Source organism: Cebus imitator, unplaced genomic scaffold, assembly GCF_001604975.1.
Source record: "Cebus imitator isolate Cc_AM_T3 unplaced genomic scaffold, Cebus_imitator-1.0 Scaffold92, whole genome shotgun sequence".
In the NCBI taxonomy this organism is placed as follows: domain Eukaryota; kingdom Metazoa; phylum Chordata; class Mammalia; order Primates; family Cebidae; genus Cebus; species Cebus imitator.
In genome coordinates, this window is record NW_016107407.1 from 10,678,162 (window position 1) to 10,697,795 (window position 19,634).

General features: G+C 37.7%; 2 protein-coding genes across 5 annotated transcripts in view; one reads left to right on the forward strand and one right to left on the reverse strand.

The window, feature by feature from the left end:
• The window catches only part of THNSL1 (threonine synthase like 1), a 10,314-nt gene extending 7,837 nt beyond the window's left edge, over positions 1 to 2,477 (reverse strand). The window contains exon 1 of one of the 2 annotated variants that reach the window (XM_017535523.2): positions 2,384 to 2,477. The gene's annotated coding sequence lies outside the window, so the exon portion shown is untranslated. Of the gene's footprint in view, positions 1 to 2,321 lie in introns of both variants that reach the window. The other variant, XM_017535521.2, reaches the window with a different exon arrangement.
• A 171-nt stretch (positions 2,478 to 2,648) lies between these two features.
• ENKUR (enkurin, TRPC channel interacting protein) overlaps positions 2,649 to 19,634 on the forward strand; it is a 29,356-nt gene continuing 12,370 nt past the window's right edge. For 2 of the 3 annotated variants that reach the window (XM_017535524.1, XM_017535526.1), the window contains exons 1-3: positions 2,649 to 3,254; positions 13,996 to 14,141; positions 17,983 to 18,206. In XM_017535524.1, coding sequence (XP_017391013.1) covers positions 3,178 to 3,254; positions 13,996 to 14,141; positions 17,983 to 18,206 — 447 coding nt within the window. In that variant the 5' untranslated portion in view covers positions 2,649 to 3,177. Of the gene's footprint in view, positions 3,255 to 3,432; positions 3,498 to 13,995; positions 14,142 to 17,982; positions 18,207 to 19,634 lie in introns of all 3 variants that reach the window. The other variant, XM_017535525.2, reaches the window with a different exon arrangement.

The following is a 19,634-nucleotide window of genomic DNA, read 5'->3' on the forward strand; positions in this document are numbered from 1 at the left end:
ACTTCAATCATTCATGTGCTCATTCGTTCCCTTGTTCCGTACTGTCTTGGCTGCTTTTGAGCTACAATGGCAGAACTGAGTAGTTGTAACAGAACCACTCGGCCTGCAGAGGCCTGAAACATTTACTGTCTGCCCCTTTATAGATAACTTGTTCATCACTGTAGGTATATACCAATATTAATTCCCTGTGGACAGGGGGCTGGACACAGGCATTTCCTTGAACTGTCGAGGGAATTATAAAAACTAGAAATAATTTTGTTTAAACACACTTGCAAGAGGCAAGGAGAATTGCAGATTAAATGTCCAAGAAAAAAGAAAAGTTTCTTTCCAAATGATTTAACAACCTGCCTGGGACTGTAAACTATACTACAGTGAGAAGGTCTAGCACAAATTGTTCAGTTTTTTTTTTTTTTGGGCGGGGTGGGGGGGAACCTAGTCTCGCTGTGTCGCCCAAGCTGGAGTCCAATAGTGCGATCTCATCTCACTGCAACCTCCACCTCCTGGGTTCAAGCATTCCCCTGCCCCAGCCTCCCGAGTAGCTGGGATTACAGGTGGCCACCACCATGCCCAGCTAATTTTTTGTATTTTTAGTAGAGACGAAGTTTCACCACGTTTGCCAGACTGGTCTCGAAATCCCGATCTGCCTGCCTCGGCCTCCAAAATGCTGGGATTACAGGCGTAAGCCATCACGCCCGGCCTGTGCTGAACAGGCAGGCAGATTGCCTGAGGTCAGCAGTTCGAGACCAGTCTGGCCAACATGGTGAACCCTGTCTCTGCTAAAAATACAAAAAAATTACCTGGGCATGGTGACAGGCGCCTGTAATCCCAGCTACTTGGGAGGCTGAGGCAGGGGAATGGCTTGAACCCAGGGGGTGGAGGTAGCAGTGAGCCACGATCGTGCCACCACACTCTAGTCTGGGAGACAGGGTAAGACTCCATCTCAATAAACAAATAATATACTGACATCAGTAAAATTACTTTATTTTAGTAACCCCAGAACATAAAGGATAGCTAACCCCAGTCGCTAACTGCTGAAATGTTTTGCCCTTACTTGCTATTTTAGGAACTGATTAACACAGTCTCAAGGTGTTCCTTCTAATTAGAAAAATTATAAGCTCTAATTTAGAAAATTTATAGGCTTTAGATAATGACTATCCACTTGGCTAATGGTGTTATCATTCCATGAGTCTTAGTTAGAATCTTCGTATATACAGAAACAGTTTCCCGCCAAAATTTTTGTCTATACTTACTAAACAGAAACCCCAAACATAAAATACTCAAGGGCGAAAAGAAAGGGCAAAGTGATATAGATGGATTTAGACCTAAATACAGATCTATAGCTCTAGCTATCTAAAATGTTTTGGAAGATAATCTGAGTGAAGACATCTAGAGAATTTTCCCTAAGCATTTGGGACAAAAATTAAAATCTTATCTGTGTGTGTGAATATATATATATATATATATATATATATATATATATATATATATATATATATACATACACACACACACACACACACAACCCTAAATGTATTCTTATCTAGTGAAATTCAGTAAGAGCCCAAAATAAGGATCTACACTCAGAAAAGCCTTTTACACAGGAACTAAGAAGTTCACCAAGTCATTGTGTTGTTTTAATCTCCCCGCCAGGCAACCACGCAGTGAGAAATCCAAACTCTGTTTTCTCTCCTCTCCGGAAAGCGTTATTTCCTTCGGGCAGGGTGGCCTCTGTACGGTGGTTCAGAGCCATCTATCTTCCTCCCCAAATCCTATTACCAAAATGTCTTTTAGACACTCGGGTAAAAGCGTCTACATGACTTTCCTACGGCAGCCCCATGTGCCTAGATTTACGGGTTCACCAAATTGAGCACAAAGGAATGAAACCGCTTCTCAGAAAACAATTTTCAACATGGGACACCAAAAAATAGGCAAAAAAGTAAAGGCCCACTTAAAAAGCTTCTCCTCTTAGTTTAGGCTGCTCGTTCACAAAGAGCAGGTCCACTGGTCCGTGGAGGACCTAGAGGGAGGGTCCCGACCGAGGGGAGAGCAGGCGCAGAGCGGACCTCGAGGGACCGTCGCGGGGGCGGGAGGACCAGCGCAGCAGGTGGAGGAGGCCACAGGCGCCGGGCGCGCACTCACACAGGTGGCGGGCAGGGCTGCGCGGGGTTCGGAGGAGCCTCGACCAGAAGCAGCAGGAAAAGTGCACGCAGAGTTGAGATGACCAGAGAGGAGCGGAAACGGGAAGGGTCAGTGAGGGGAAAGGCATGCGATGGGAATGGGCTAGTTTCTAGTTTTCCTTTCTTTCTCCTCCAATAACTCACCAAGGAAATCTCACTGACAAGACAGGGGAGAGGAAAGGAAACGGAAAGCAGTGTCCACGAACCGCTTAAGTAGCCGCAGGAGGAGACCGAGCCCAGCGCCTCCGCCTCGCTTCCCGGTCCCGCCCACCCCCGTCCCCGCGCAGTGGCTTCTGCGCCTGCGCCAGTCAGCGCGCCCCGCCGGCCAGCCCCCAGTGCGCCTGCACTCTACGCCCACGCCCGGAGCCGCGTCGGGCCGGGCACGTGACTCTCGTCTCTCACTGCAGCCTATCCGAGCCCTCCGAGCTCCTCGGGCTTCTCCTCTACCTCGTCCTGCTGGCGGCCTTGGCCGTGCGTCCGCGGGGTCTCAGCCGCTCGCTCCGCCCACACCGGGATTGGGGCCTGCGCACAAAAGTCTTACTGTGTGGCGTCTGCGCACCAGCTGCGCTTTGCACTGTAGTAGGATTTTTCATTTTCCCCAGATAAACAGAGAAAAGAGCAAGGTTTTCAAGGGGACACCATTCTTACCCCGTTAACTTTCAAAGAGACTTAAAAACAGTGGCTTCCAAATGAGCTTCTCTACAGACGGCACTGCAGAAAGAGGGAACAGAGGAGACCTAGTTAGCAGTGCCGCTTTCCACTTCCTTGTCGCCTAGTAACGGTTTCCACGGCAACCGAGCAGTCAATAACGCTTAGCAATCCCAAGATAAATAGGGTGTTTTCTTCCCGAGAGAGTACTGCTAAGAGGGGGTCAAAGGGAGACGATGTGAAAGAGAGAACCCGAGGTCCTTGAGAAGGCAAAGAAGTAAGAAAGGGACGGAGATACTGGGTCAGGGAGAAAAAGTTGAGAATAGTAGCTTTTAAGGAGTCATTTGTGGCCATGGATCCAACGTGCCCTTCTGAGTGCATTTATAACCTCATACCCAGTGACTTGAAGGAGCCTTCCCAGCCTCCTAGGTATGTGGGTAAGCAAAGTCTATCACTTGAAACAAGAATGGGGAATACTCAGTATTAATTAAGCCTACATATACTGGGACTTTTAATAATGAAATGTATTTTTACCCCAATGAAGTAGCCTTAGAGGATAACTTGTGAGAGAAAAGGTCGAAATATCTAGGTATTTAGCATCTCACAGTTTCACAGAGACGGCAGTCCAGCGCTGTGAGATGACCATTTTACACTTAACCTCTTACTAATATGGTATGTGATTATTGTGTAATTTATCTAATATGTGATGTGGTATACAACATAGCTTGAAGTTTCATGTTGTTGAAAAAAGAAAAATCACAATTCTATTATCTTGTTTAAGGATACTTGATGTTTGGTTTCAGGAGTTCGGTTGCCCTCCTTCTCCCTCTCTGATGGGATAGTACTTATTTTCTCCCCAAGATTGTTAAGAAATATAAATTCACATTTGCTTCTGAGCCTCAGGTTTTTGATCAGTGACACGAAATATCTACTACTGTTAGACAGTTTCTAAGGACTTTTTCAGATCTAATGGTTTAATGGAAGGAAGAATGGGTGGGTAGATATGAACCAAAAAATATGTAATTGAGTTGAAATTTTACATAGGTCTTAGAGCCTCTGTATCCTCCAAATCTCAAAAACGTAATAGCAAAGTAAGCACTTCAGTTACTCCCATCTGTAGGGACTTCTTAGAACTTGCTTAAATCTGTGGGGAGCAAAGAAACTAACTAGTGGAGAAAATCTCATCTCTTCTAAGACTTGAAATGTTTCCTGTATTTTACCACCATCCTCGTCCTTATGCAGGTCAAAACCACATTTAAAAAGGACAGGACTCAAAAACAGGCTTAGCAACTAATTGTCTTTGTGATCCTGAATAAAGTTTCATTTGTTTACTGATCTGTAAGATAAACGTACTAGATAATATATAAGGTCTTTTTAGATCTAATGGTAAATTATTTTTACTAGTATTGGAGTAACAGCTTCAACAAGTGGGCAACTTCTTCAATTTTAAGAATCTGATTTAAACTAGAGCAGTAACTATATTATGTTACCATTAGCATAACAAAATCTAGAGATTGGAAAGAGAAATGTCAAGTACGAATTTATGAGTAGTGCCTAAGTATCTGGTTTAAACTAGAGAAGTAACTATGCTATATTTCCATTCGCTTATCAAAATCTAGAGATTGGAAAGGGGAATGTAAAGTAAGAATTTATGAGTAGTGTTCAAACTGTCTATTGTTCAACCAACTTTTGTTTTCAAATTCGTGCATATTACATGAGATAAAACCCCTACTCTCTGTAACACATTGGTAGATTGTATTTCTATAGAATATTAAATTTGAATGTTATTTTATTAGGTAAGTATTCTGTTCCTTGCAAATTAAAAAGTTTTACTGCATCTAGATGATTTTTTTTTTCAAAAAATTTTATAGAAACAGTCTTTATTCATTTGGCAAGCGTTAATGGTGTCCCTATTATGTGTATAACATTACGCTAGTATATCTGTTCTTGGTGATGTTGGAGTGATAGCACAGACTTCTTGGTGTTACTTTGAAGAAATGAATAGAAGAAAGATTTAAGATGAGATGAAATAGAAGGCACCCAACTGTGATGCCAAAAGAATCGTTTCTGTTAAGTTAAAGTCAGTTTACACTGGCAAAATTATGACAACTGCCTGACTTTTAATCTCCCATGCCTCAAAATTTCTAGTCTTTTGGGGAACTGAAATATTAACACTAAAATTTATTATTGAAAACCGTAATGAGAGATGAAGACACTAAATGAGAACTTAGAAGATGAACGTATGTGACCAAAATTGGATAAAGGGCACATTCCTGCAGTTGAACTATGAACTGAGACTTCAGTTATGAAAGTCTCTAAGCCAATGGGAAGCCATGATTCAGTTTTCAAAATTTGAGTTACTCATGATGCATAAGATGCATTCCAAGATCTTCATCAAATCTACCACCCTTTATTGATGTCTACAGTTATTATCTCCAATCATTCCCTTTTTCCATTTTGTTTAAAGCGATATTCCAGTTATGATCTGAACTGTCTGTGAAACTATTATCTCCTTTCCATAATTCTTTTTTTTTTTTTTAATCCATTCAGCCTAAGCTTCCGTAAGCATTTTGACAGTCATGTCCTACTATTGGCTCACATTGAAATACCCTGTATGGATTTTGACTGAGGTTGGTCTCTCCCATCCTCTAATTATGTAGCTGATTCTTTTTTACCTGCACTCATCAATCTGTGAGGATATTTTTGAATTTGAATCTTTTATACATTCTGTTAGCCATTCTTCCCAGATTTGTGTCATTTGCCAATATACTAAGAATTTCTTTTATATCTCTTCTCTATCATTGAACATGGTATATTAGTCTGTTCTCACACTGTTAATAAAAACCTACCTGAGACTCAGTAGTTTACATATAAAAAGAGGTTCAACTGACTCATAGTCTCACATTGCTGAGGAGGCCTCACAATCATGGTAGAAGGTGAAAGAGGAGCAAAGTCACAGCTTACATGGTGGCAGGCAAGACAGTATGTCCAGGGGAACTCTCCTTTACAAAACCACCAGATCTCATGAGACTCATTCACTGTCATGAGAACAACACAGGAAAGACCCACCCCATGATTCAATTACCTATCACCAAGTCCCTCCCACTACATGTGGGAATTATGGAATCTCATCAATTCAAGATGAAATTTGGGTGGGGACCCAGCCAATCATATCATTCCACCCCAGTCCCTCCCAAATCTCATGTCCTCACATTTCAAAACCAATCATGCCTTCCCAACAGTCACAGGCCCCCAAAATCTTAACTCATTTCAGCATTAACTCAAAAGTCCACACTTCAAAGTCTCATCTGAGACCAGGCAAGTCCCTTCCATCTATGAGCCTGTAAAATCAAAAGCTAGGACACAGGTAAAATCAAGTAATGGGTTAAACAGTTTCAGTTTTTAAAAATATTATCAAGATGGATATCCAATAATAATCATAACAAGAATACTGTTCCCATTAATAATAATATGTTCAATGTATTAGAATTTAAACTATGCCAGTTGTTGCTGTTTTTCACAAGAATCCTATGGGATAAGTAGTAATCCCAGTGTTAACAGAAGAAAAATCTCAGGTTCAAAATTTGAGGCAATGATGAAGAACAAGGGCTGAGATTGAGACACAAATCTAATACCAAAGCTCATAACTTTAATTGGCTTGCACTGTCTTGTAGCCTGCATCAATAAAACAAACTGAATACTTTTTGCTTCAGTAACATCTATAATTGTTTAGTTTTTGATAATTTATTAGTATGTGGTGTTTATACACAATCATATTCTAATGCAATGAGATTTATTTGATGAGGCTATCGAAGCAAATGGGAAATTATGATAGAAAAGTAAGGTAAAGCTACAAATGAGGACCTACATGAAATGTTTGCTTTAAAATCATGTATGCTTGCTTGAAGTCTGAAACAAATTTGACTCCACTAGTTAAGAAGCCAGCCCAGAAAGGAAGAAAGATCCTTCCCATGCCTTTCAATTACACTCTAAGTCACATTGTCCAAAGACAAAAGTAAAGCAGTAGCCGAAGAGGAGCACAGATGTTCTTGGTGTGCAGCCACAAATACACTTCCTCCAGGATTCATGGAGAGAGACGACCATGTGTGTAATATAATAAATAAAGACTTCAGCCGCACTTTTACATTAAATCTACTGAGTTTCCTAAGTCTAATATTGCTCTTGTTATAGACCAGTGTCCCAGTATGATAACATAACAAAAGCAGTTTTGGAGACATCAATGTGTTGTGCTCTGGGTTTGCAGCTATCTGACTGTATAGTTTAATTCAAGGATAGATATTCCTGCTATCTAGATTGGCACAGTCTAATAGAAATGTAATGAGAGTCATATATGTAATTTAAATTTTTTCTAATAGTCACTTTTAAAAAGTAAAAATAACAGGAAAAATTAACTTTATGTACTTTATTTAATGCAATATATCCAAAAATACTGTGATTTGAGCATGTGGCACCAGCCACATTTCAAGTGCTCAATATCCACATGTGACTGTATTACACAGCACAGATGTAGATGAATACATTAACTACATATCTTTTGATATTCCATATATTATTTCACTCAACAGCTTGTGAGAGGTATTGAGCAGCACTAAGATAATCATTATACTCAAAGACATATGCCTGTGTTGTCAAGTAAGTGAAGAGCAGAGCTATGACAGACAACCAGGCTGGGGGAAGAATTGGCACCCATTTTTGAAAATTTAGTTGCATGATATAGACATGAGCCTGAACTGAACACTCTCATTTCATGTCTGTAGGTAGACTTAAGGGGTATCTGTGTACATGTAAAATTTATTCTCAAGAAACAATTTGGATAATTTTCTAACACAGCCTAGGCTCCAGAGTTCAGAGTTCCACACAGTAGTGGAATGCTGCAGTAATACTGGCCAAAAAGTGAAAAAGAAAAGTTGTTAAGCACTTTCAAACTATCCCAACTTTTTGAGCAATATCATTTATTTGTGTGCCTTTTAAAATAAATGGCTTTTTAAAATATAAATCTACTGTCTTAATCACTACTGCATGGTGATTATTGGCAGTAAAATACAGTTTTGGTATGTTTATTGAAGATGACAATTTTAGTTTGAGAATAACTTATCTTTGGCCCATATCTAGTAATAAATAGAAAATAGAGCCAATTATCCATCACACTGCCTGACTTCAAACTATACTACAGGGCTACAGTAACCAAAACAGCATGGTACTGGTACAAGAACAGACACGTAGATCAATAGAACAGAATAGAGAACCAGAAATAAGACTGCCCACCTACAAGTATTTGATCTTTGACAAACCTGACAAAAACAAGCAATGGGAAAAGGACTAGCTATTCAATATATGGTGCTGGGAGAACTTGTAGGCAATATGCAAAAGAGTAAAACTGGACCCCTTCCTTGAACCATATACAGAAATTAAGATGGATTAAAGACTTAAGTGTAAGACTCAAACTATAAACATCCTGGAAGACAACCTAGGCAATACCATTCAGGACATAAACACAGGCAAAGATTTCATGATAAAGATGCCAAAAGCAGTGGCAACAAAAGAAAAAATTGATATATGGGATCTAATTAAACTAAAGAGCTTCTGCACAGCAAATGAAACCGTCAACTGAGTAAACAACCTATAGAAAGGGAGAAATATTTTGCAAACTACGCATCCAACAAAGGTCCAGTATCCAGCATCTATAAGAAACTTAAAAAAATTTAAAAGAACAAAACAACACAATTAAAAAGTGGGAAAAGGACATGAACAGACGCTTCTCTAAAGACATCCATGCAACCAACAATCATATCAATAAAAGCTCAACATCACTGATCATTAGAGAAATGAAAGTCAAAACTACAATGAGATACCATCTCACACCAGTCAGAATGGCCATTAGTAAAAGATACTGGTTACGTTGTAGAGAAAAATAAACACTCACTGCTGATGGAATGTAAATTAGTTCAACCATTGTGGAAGACACTATGGTGATTCCTCAAAGACCGAAGGAGGGGAATAACATTAAACCCAGCAATCCCATAACTGGGTATATACCCAAAGGAATATAAATCATTCTGTTATAAAGACAAATGCATGCATAGGTTCATTGCAGTACTATTCACAGTAGCAAAGACATGGAATCAACTTAAATGCCCATCAGTGATAGACTAGATAAAGAAAAGGTGGTACACATACACCATGGGATACTATGCAGCCATAAAAGAAGAACAAGATCGTGTCCTCTGCAGGGATGTGGGATGGGGCTGGAGGCCATTATCCTTAGCAAACTTACACAGGAAGATGAAACCAAACACTGCCAGTTCTACGTAAAGTGGGAGTTAAATGATGTTAACGCATGGACACATGGAGGGGAACAACACACACTGGGGCCTATCAGAGGGTGGGGGTGGGAGGAGGGACAGGATCAGAAAAAACAAGTAATGAGTATCAGGCTTAATACCTGGGTGATGAAATAATCTGTACAGTAAACCCCCATAACACATGTTTACCTATATAACAAATCTGCACATGTACCCCTGAACTTAAAAGAAAATAGAGCCAATTATCTAATAAAGTCACCCCTAGATCTTTATAATAAAACCGCAGTTCAGAAAATTGAATAAAATGCCAATAGAGTGAGCTTTATATGTATTAATATATCACACTATATTAAGTTTTAAAAATATATTTGCAATTCATACAGAAATGGAAACACACGCTGGACGCAGTGGCTCAAATCTGTTATCCCAGCACTTTGGGAGGCCAAGGCAGGTATATCTCTTGAGGCCAGGAGTTCCAGACCAGACTGGTCAACATGGTGAAACCGTCTCTACTAAAAATAACAAAAATTGGCCAGGCATGGTGGCATGTGCCTGTAGTTCCAGCTAGTCAGGAGGCAGAGGCCCAAGAATCACTTGAACCTTGGAGGCAGAGGTTACAGTGAGCTGAGATCACCCCACTGCACTCCAGCTTGTGGGCAAGAGAGAGAGAGAGAGAGAGAGAGAGAAGGAAAGAAGAATGGAGGAAGGAAGGAAGGAAGGGAGGAAAGAAAGAAAGAAGAAAGAGAAGAAGGAAGGAGGGAAAGAAAAAAAAAAGAGAAGAAAGAAGGAAGGAAAGAAAAGAAAAAGAAAAAGGGAGAAAGGAAGGAAGGAAGGGGAGAAGGAAGGAGAGAGAGAGAACAAGAGAAAGAACAAAAGAAAAAAAGGAGGAGGCAGGGAGGACAGAAGGAAGGGAAAGAAAGGGAGGGAAGGAAGGAAGAAAAAGATAAAGAAAAGGAAGGAAGGAAGAAAAAAGAGAGAAGGAAAAAGAGAAAGAAGTTGAATTTATTCTGGAAAATTTATTAGGGAGATGGAGGGGACCTAGACTTTTATTTATTTAATGTTATTTTTGTAATTTGGAAAATATCATTTTCCATGTAAAATATAGTATCTTATTTTCTATAATAGATTGGCAGGCTTTCAGGTCATATGCTTACACAAAAAAATATTGAATCATGAGTTTACAGATTAAAAAGAGGTGGAGTAGAGACACCTTGTTTTACTCCAAATGAAATTATCCAATTATTAATCATGACACCATATCTGCCAACACCAGCTTCTGTGGGAATTTTAAGGCACAGATTTGGCTTGAACATTATTTATTGAAAGTATCTAATGAGCTCATTCAGTTTGGACTATAATTGATTTACAGCCTTTGAGTTCAAGATTGAGTCAAGGCTCCTAAAAGGAAAAAAACAATAATGTTTCTCTAAACAAATTTATCCACATAAGGAAGAAGATAATACAGTGTGCCTATAGTTCCAGCTAGTCAGGAGGCTTGTAACAAGTTGTTACGAGCAGTATAACTGAGCTTCTGCTTTCACCCAAAGATGGGATTTATCTTCTCAAATAACTAGAACACCAGAAAAAAAATATATGAAACAGTAGTTATCAGACACTGAACAATAGACAACATAGAGTAGTCATCTATAAGAGAAGAGAAACAAATGAGGCAAGCCCTAAAACTGCCCCAGCATACTCTCTGGAGAGAATTTCCAGGCCAAAATCCAGAAGGAAAATTTTAAACAAAACCTAGGAGTCTCTCTGAGTTAAGGAGACAGAACTTAGAGTTTGTAAAGGCCAAAGCTGCTAGAATTCACAGCACAGAGTACCAGAGAGGAGAGCTACATAGAGAGAGGATTGTGGAAATATGAACAAGGATTTCCCTGAAGTCTTCAGTTAATAGCATATGTACATAATGAAACAACCAAGGCCAAGGAAATAACCAGCAGAAAGCAATAGTGCCAGGTAAAGTTCATGTTTCCACCAGCCTGGGTAGGGACACCTCCTAATACACAGGGCATCGAGTAGTACACTAAGAAGTATATTCTAAGTAGTGGGGCCAAATTAGAAATAGACTAAAAGTATTTGTGAAGTTACCCTAACACTTAAAGCAAGCCTGAAAATGATCACACTGTTTCCAACTATCATGACTGAATCCCAGAATAAAGCTAAGGAAAAAATTTAAAGAACACGAGAAAGAGAAAAAGAAGAGAAACATTCAGCAACAAACAATGTAAAGTTCACAATTTTTGGCATCCAATCAAAAATTACCAGGCATGCAAATAATCAGGAAAATGTAATGCATAACTAAGAGAAAACATATTAAAGACAGACATAGAAATGATACAGATTAGAGAATCGGTAGACAAGATCTTAAAACAGTCATTTTAAATATTCATCATGTATTCAAAAGGTTAGAAGAAATCATGAGCCAAGATGTGGAAAGAAATGGAAGGAGAGATCCAAATCTAACTTCTAGCCATAAAGATTACCATGTACAAAATGTAACTATGTGTAATAGATTAGAAACAGCAGCTAAGACACTGAAAAAGAAAATTTAGGTGAATTTGAAGACAATAATAGAACAATACAAAATAAAATATAGAGAAAAATAGACTGAAACGGAAAGCAGAGAATCAGTGATGCTTGAACAATATCAAGTAGTCAAAGAATCACAGAAGAGGAGAAAACAGATGAGGAAACAAGAAATATTGGAATAAAGGTAAAAAATTTGTGAAATTTGATGAACTCTCAGAATCTAAAAATCCAAGAATCACCGCCCCAAGTAGAGAAAAATCATACCAAGAGACATTATCATCAAATTTCTTAAAACTATCAATAAAGAGAAAAAAGTTTAAAACAGACAGAGGAAAAAAAAAGAAAAATTACATAGAAGAAGAAGAAAGGACAGCAAATTTATCATTAGACACAAAGGAAGCCAGAAGTTTAGAATGATCCTTTATGGAGAAGGAATGGTATCAGTTCAAAATTTGGATTTGTATAGCAGAATGGATGACACTGGAAATGGGAAATATATGGGTAAATATTAAAGATTTTTTTCAAATATATTTAAAATATAATTATTTAAAGGGAAAATAATCACAATCATTTATGGATTTTATACCACATAGAAAAGTAAAATATATTACAACATTAGGACAAGGGTGGGGGTGGACGCAAGTATTCTTTTGAAAGGTTCTCAAACCATACGTAAAATGGTATATTACTTGAAAGTAGGCTGTGATAAGTTAAACCTGTATATTGTAAAGCTATGGTTTCCACATTAAAAAAAAAAAAAAAAGCAAGATAGAAAGAATCTCTGCCTCAAATGGTAGTAAAAATGGTAGTAATAAGGATTAAGTAGAGTTGATGTCTGTGAAGTTTTTATATTAGCCCCTGGATAAAAAAAAAAAAGCAAGATAGAAAGAATGAGCAAGGGGATATGTAGAAAACAGCAAGCTGGAAAATTTAAGCAGAAACAAATTTTTAAAAGCACATTAAAAGTGAATGGTATAAACATACCAAATAAAAGTGATTGTTGGCTGGATAAAATTTCTATGCAGTCTATAGGAAAACTCAGACAAGTAGAAAGCCCAAGAATGGAAAAATATATATTATTACAAATCAAAGGGATGCTTGAATAGCTACAATAATATCAGACAGAGTAGATTCTAAAGTACAGAATTTTAAAAAGAATGGTGTTATTTTATAATGATGAAGAGATCAGTTTTTTAAAGAAGCTATAACAATCCTAAATGCTATGCACCTACAAACAGCTTCAAAATATATAAAGCAAAAACTGTTTTAATTGAAAGACGAAATAGCCAAATCCAAAACTATAGTCAGAGATCTTAAGATCTCTTTTTGAATAATTAATAGAAAAGACAAAATCAGCAAGGATATAGAACATTTGAAGACACTTTCAATCAGTTTGACCTAATTGTCATTTATAGAACACTCCAGCCAGCAGTAGCACAGTATACTTTCTTTTCAAGTGTATATGGAACATTTACTAAAATAGAACATACTTTGTGCCATAAAGCAAATGTCAGAAAATTTAAAAGGATTGAAATCATACAAAGTATATTCTCTAACCACAATGAAAATGTACCTGAAATCAATTAGATATCTGGAAAATCCCAAATCTATGAAAACTAAACATGTCTACACAAACTTCTAAATCAAAGATATCAAAAGATAATTTAAAAGATATTTTGGGCTGGATGGAAATGAATCATAGCATATTACAATTTGAGGATGCAGCTAAAATGGTTATAAAAACCTAAAGTTTTTTATATTAGAAAAGTATTAAAGTTTAAAATAAAAAACCTAAACTTGTACCTTAAGAAAGTAAAAAAAGAAAAGCAAATTAAACCCAAAGTAAGGAGAAGAAATAATAAAATTAAGTGTAGATGTCATTTAAATGGAAAACATGAACATTGGAGAAAATCAATGAAATTCTGTTTCTATAAAAAGATCGATAAAATTAATAGTCCCCTAGCCAGACTGATAGCAGAGAGAGGAAGAGAGAGAGAAGGGCAGAGAATGCAAATTACTAACATCAAGAATGAGAGGGGTGACATCACTATTGATGCTACAGATGTTCAAAGGATAATAAGGAAACGCTATCAACACTTTTGCCTTAGCACCTCTTTCTTAGGGCAGACCTTTCATCGAGTTTGTCTAAGTCTGATGGATAGGGCTAAGGTAAGTATGTTTTATGATTATGCTTCTCCATATGAATATAGACGTAAATAAATTAAAAGTGTAAAATCTAAACTTTAAGTAAACTTTAAGTAACTTTTACTAGAAATATAATTGCTAAAACTTTGAAAATTTAATTTTAGGTACATATCAATTTTTAAGGCAACTGTAAAAGATGACATGCAAAAAACTAAAACTGCAATGAAAACGATGGGACCAGCAAAAGTTGAAGTACCTTCTCCAAAGGATTTCCTAAAGAAACATTCAAAGGAAAAAACTCTACCACCCAGTAGGTTTTATCATGCTTTCTTTTTAATATTAAAAGTGTTAGCAGGTGATTGAACTAAAATTATTTTATTGTGGATGAATATTAAACCTGCACAGGTGATAGCAACTTTACCTCATATTAAACATAATTTGACTAGGAGAAAGTGGAATTCGAGAATGGAGTAGAAAAAGAAAATGGAGAGTGATAAATTGCCCCCCAAATAGACTTTTGATTGGGTTTGTACTATCCAATGAAGCCCACATGCCTCACCATCTTAGTGCCTAGCTGTGGGGCTTCAGTTACAAACAACAATTATAGGAAGAGTCTAGACCCCAGAGACAGTGTCTGATGAATGGGCAAGATTGCCCAGCATCTAAACCCTGTCTGGTCTTTTCTCCAAGAGATGAGAATTACAACTATTACTACCAGTTGTTGAAGCAACTACTAAGCTCACTTTTGAATATGGGCTTTTACTCTCCCAGACCTCTGAGACCAACTGGACTGTAAGTGAGTTAGATGTAATGGAGGAGGCTTCATGAATAAGTGGTAGAACCAGCTTAGGGCGCCATGCCTATTTTAATGCTGTGCCCTTGCTGTACTGAAATTTTTAATTTTTGATCAAGTAGCCTGTGTTTTTTATTTTTTACTGGGACTCAAAAGTTATATAGTTGATCCCAGTTATGGAGTCTATTGATTTCAGGAAAGAAAGCTATCAGGGATAGGGAAAGTAGATGAAAAGTGATCTGCGACAGGTAAGCATGGAAGCAATAGCTACACAGCCCAGGTATGTCTTCCCAGAAGTCTTAAGGCAATAAAGAAAAGAGAGTGCCTGGGCAACAAAGCAAGACGCTGTTTGTAAAAAAAAAAAAAAAAAAAAAAAAAAATCAATTAGCTAGATGTGGTGGCATGCACCTGTAGTCTCTGCTACTTGGGAGGCCGAAGTGGAAGGATCACTTGAGCCCAAGAGTTTGAAGTCACAGTGAGCTATGATAAAGCCACTGCCTTCTAGCCTGGAAGACAGAGCAAGACCCCATCTCAAAAAAAAAAAAAAGAAGGGAAAGGAGAAACGAGTCTGTCTCTTCAAAATGTTGGCTTTTTATGTCTGCTGGCATCAAGGAAATAATGCAACATCTCAAGCCCAGCTATGGATGTACATTTTAACAAAAGCGAAACTACTTCTCCTTATGGCAGTATTTAATGGCCCAAATCCTCTCTCAACCCATATCCCATGACAAAGGGTAAAGGCACTATCAGGCAATATGGAAGAACCAAGTGTGAAACTACAATATTCATGCTTAAGTCATGCTACAGAAGTCTCTTTTCTATCTTCCTCTAGTCTTGGCCTTTCATGACCCATAATTCTATGACCAACAATACCACTGGAAAATATGGAAAAATCTTAAAATGGAATTTGATGCTTTCAATACCTTAGGACCACTGATATCCCTTGGGTCCTCATATAGCCTCTCTAGGGTTAGGCATATGATATAACACAACTATATATATATAGAGAGATATATAGATAGATAGACACCTATCTCTCATTTTGTAAACATTGTAAGGCAAAAGCAAACCCAAAATTTCATTGGCCTTTAGAGTAATTCATCAATTCAGGGTGCTAGGGCTGGGCACACTGGCTCATGCCTGCAATCCCAGCATTTTGGGAGGCCAAGATGGGAGGATTGCTTTAGCCCAGGAGTATGAGACCAGCCTGAGTAACAAAGTGAAACCCTGTCTCTATAAAATTTTTTTAAAAATTAGCTAGGTGTGCTGACGCACATCTGTGGTCTTAGCTATATGGGAGGCTGATGTGGAAGGATTGCTTAAGCCTGGGAAGTTGAGGCTACAGTGAGCTATGATTGCATGACTGCACTCCAGCCTGGGTGACAGAGCAAGACCCTGTCTCAAAAAAAGAAATATGTACTGTTGCAAGAGCTTTAAAAACAGTCCAATGAGAGTTCTGGAGACAACATCGAGGTGTCAGCAAGATTAGTTGATTTTTGCTTTTCTTCTTGGGGGGTATTTTTGTCTGTTTTTATTTTTAGAGATGGGGTCTATGTTGCACAGGCTGGAATGTGGGGTGGCTATTTACAGGCATGATCAAAGCACACTGCAGCCTCACACTCCTGGTTTCAAGCAATCCTCCTGCCTCAGCCTCCCAAGTAGCTGGGACTACAGGCATGCAACGCGTCACCCAACAGGGCTGGTTTCTTCTAAAGCATTTTTCATTGGCTTGTAGATGGTTATCTTTTCCCTGTGTATTTACATGTCCTTTCCTATAGGTATGTCTGTGTTCAAATTTCCTCTTCTAAGGACACCAGTGATATTACATTAGTGCCTTCTCTAATGACCTCGTTTTAACCTAATTACCTCTTTTAAGACCGTCTCTACAAATACAGTTACATTTTGAGATATTGGGGGTTAGGGCTTCAACATATGAATTCTAGAAGGACATAACTCAGCCCCTGACAAGATGCTAATCCAGTTCATAGACTTTTAACAATAAGCATTGGCTTTGCTAATAATAAATGTTATATAAACTCATAAAAAGGTCAAATGATACAGAAATGAATTAAGTCAGTCCTTAGTAATTGTGATGGGGTTAAAACTGGAATAAGGCCTTGTCAAGATAGTGTTGCTTTCAGCTCTTAAAAATAAATTATTTCAGTGACCACTTGATGTTGTGCTCAATAGAAAAAAAATAATAAAAATAAATAAATAATTTCACATTTTTGCATTTTGACAAACCATTTGGCTGTATCAAAATAAATCAATTGGAATGCTCAAGCTGAAGAGGCTGTGTAAAAATGGCCACTTTCATCGGCTACTAATGAAGAGAAAGTGGTTTAGAGAAATAAATAAGATAAATTTTGAATAACAGTTACTTTAGAATGCAGTCAGGGAGGAATGAATAAGAAATTTCAATTGTACTAGTCATTTTTTTAATTTGTTAAGCTGTGTGTTGAGTACACAGCTATTAAATTATTTTTATACCTTATAGTAATAGTTTTGGTGAAAAAATCCATACCTTCTTAGACTTTTGATACATCAAATTTGATTTTACTTTACAGTAATTTTTCACGGAAGAAGCAATTATTGGCAACATTGATAGTACTCAGAAAAAGAGTTTTAATGTTTCTTGTTTAAACTTACCTTAAATGGGAAAGCTAAACATTTGTCGTTGAAATCTTTGTAAGAAAATATTTTCACAATGACCAATAAAAATGTATTAGCTAGCATATAATTAAGGATATGTATCCATATATATATATATATATAAATCTTTTTTGAGACAGAGTCTCACTCTGTCACCCAGGCTGCAGTACAATGGCATGATCTCAGTTCACTGCAACCTCTGCCTCCCAGGCTGAAACAATCCTCCCACCTCAGCCTCCTGAGTAGCTGGGACTACAGGTGCACACTGTCATGCTCGGCTAACTCTGCATTATTTGCAGAGATGAGGTTTCACTATGTTGCCAAGAGTGATCTTGAACTCCGGAGCTCAAGTGATCCACATGCCTCGACCTCCCAAAGTGCTGGGATTACAGGCATGAGATACTGTGCCTGGACTCCTCAACATATTGATTTTGTTGCCCTTAATTTATTTCCATTTTAATTACTGACTTTTTTCCTTTTCTAAAACTCGTTTTATTGAGTCATGATTGACGGGTAAAAAGCGGTGTGTATTTAATGTCTAGAAGTCAATGTGTTTGGGGATAAGTATAAACTTCTATCTTAAATATTTAAATATATTAAGACTAAAACTTCAATATGCAAGTGGCAAAATATCTGGGTATCATAAATAGCACTGAGTGACAGTGTTTGTGGCTTAATATTAACAAAGAAATGTTGTATTTAACAGTAAAAAAGTTTGATCGGAACATGCCCAAAAAGCCTGCTGTGCCATTGAGGACTGATCATCCTGTCATGGGAATACAGAGTGAAAAAAATTTTATAAATACAAATGCAGCCGATGTCATCATGGGAGTGGCTAAAAAGCCTAAACCAATTTATGTTGATAAAAGAACTGGAGACAAGCATGATCTTGAGGCTTCAGGACTAGTTCCAAAGTACATCAATAAAAAGGTAGCCTTGTCGTATATTAATGAGAAGCCCGAGATTCAAATAATTTAAATATGATGTTCATAATGATCGTCTATATTATCATTATTGCTCTCATTGGACACATTGTCTATATTGCTGATTCTCATTCTTCTGCAATCTGTGTTTGGTCCAAATATAATGTGCTGAATTTACAGAGAACTTGTAGTAAACAATTCCATATAGTTCAGTTGATGAAAGTTATTGTTGTTTTCCTTAATTTCAATTAATATATTTAACAATTTTAATAAACATTGTCTGAAAGATATTTTTGGTTAGGTAGAAATGTCACTAAAAGGAGTCATTACTGTAAATCTAGAAGGAATGAGCCATCAGATTATCTTAAGATTTAGTCATTAATTGCAATAACTTGGCAGCTGAATAAGAAAAATGAAACAGAATGCAGCTTTAGAACCATCCATCTCATCAATGTAGTATAAATAATTCACATTCCAATTTTCACATGAATATGTTTATTTGGTTTTGGTCTTGGGTAAAGCCTTGAAAGTACTGTACAATAATCTAGTCCTTTTGGGTCCTTCATTTGTATCTGAAAGGGTGTTTATCAGATAGGCATCTAATTTCACTGGTAAACCTTATAGTTGAAATCTAGATTTTTTTTTTTTTTAGATGTATTCTCACTCTGTTGCCAAGTCTGTAATACAGTGGTGCAATCTTGGTTCACTGAAACCTCCAGCTTCTGGTTCAAGTGATTCTCCTGTCTCACCCTCCCAAGTAATTGGGATTACAGGCATGTACCACCAGGACTGGTTAATTTTGTATTTTTAGTAAACAGGGGGTTTCACCATGTTAGCCAGGCTGGTCTCAACTGTTGACTTCAAATGATCTGCCCACCTCAGCCTCTCAAAGTGCTGGGACTGCAGATGTAAGCCACCACACCCAGCCAAATATACATCTTTAAAATAAAAAAGCTTACAAAAAATCTTTTTAAAAATATATATTTTAATGCACTTTAGGTTCTGGGGTACATGTGCAGAACATGCAGGATTGTTGCATAGGTACATACATGGCGATGTAGTTTGCTTCCTCCATTCCTGTCACCTGTATCTGGCATTTCTCCCCATGTTATCCCTCCCCAACTCCCTACCCTCCACTGTCCCTCCCCAGTCCCTCCCAACAGACCCTAGTGTGTGATGCTCCCTTCTCTGTGTCCACGTGTTCTCATTGTTCAACACCCGCCTATGATTGAGAACATGTGGTGTTTGATTTTCTGTTCTTATGTCAGTTTGCTGGGAATGATGGTTTCCAGATTCATCCATGTCCCTACAAAGGACATGAACTCATTGTTTTTTATTACTGCATAGTATTCCATGGTGTATATGTGCCACGTTTTCCTTGTCCAGTCTATGATCCATGGGCATTTGGGTTGGTTCCAGGTCTTTGCTATTGTAA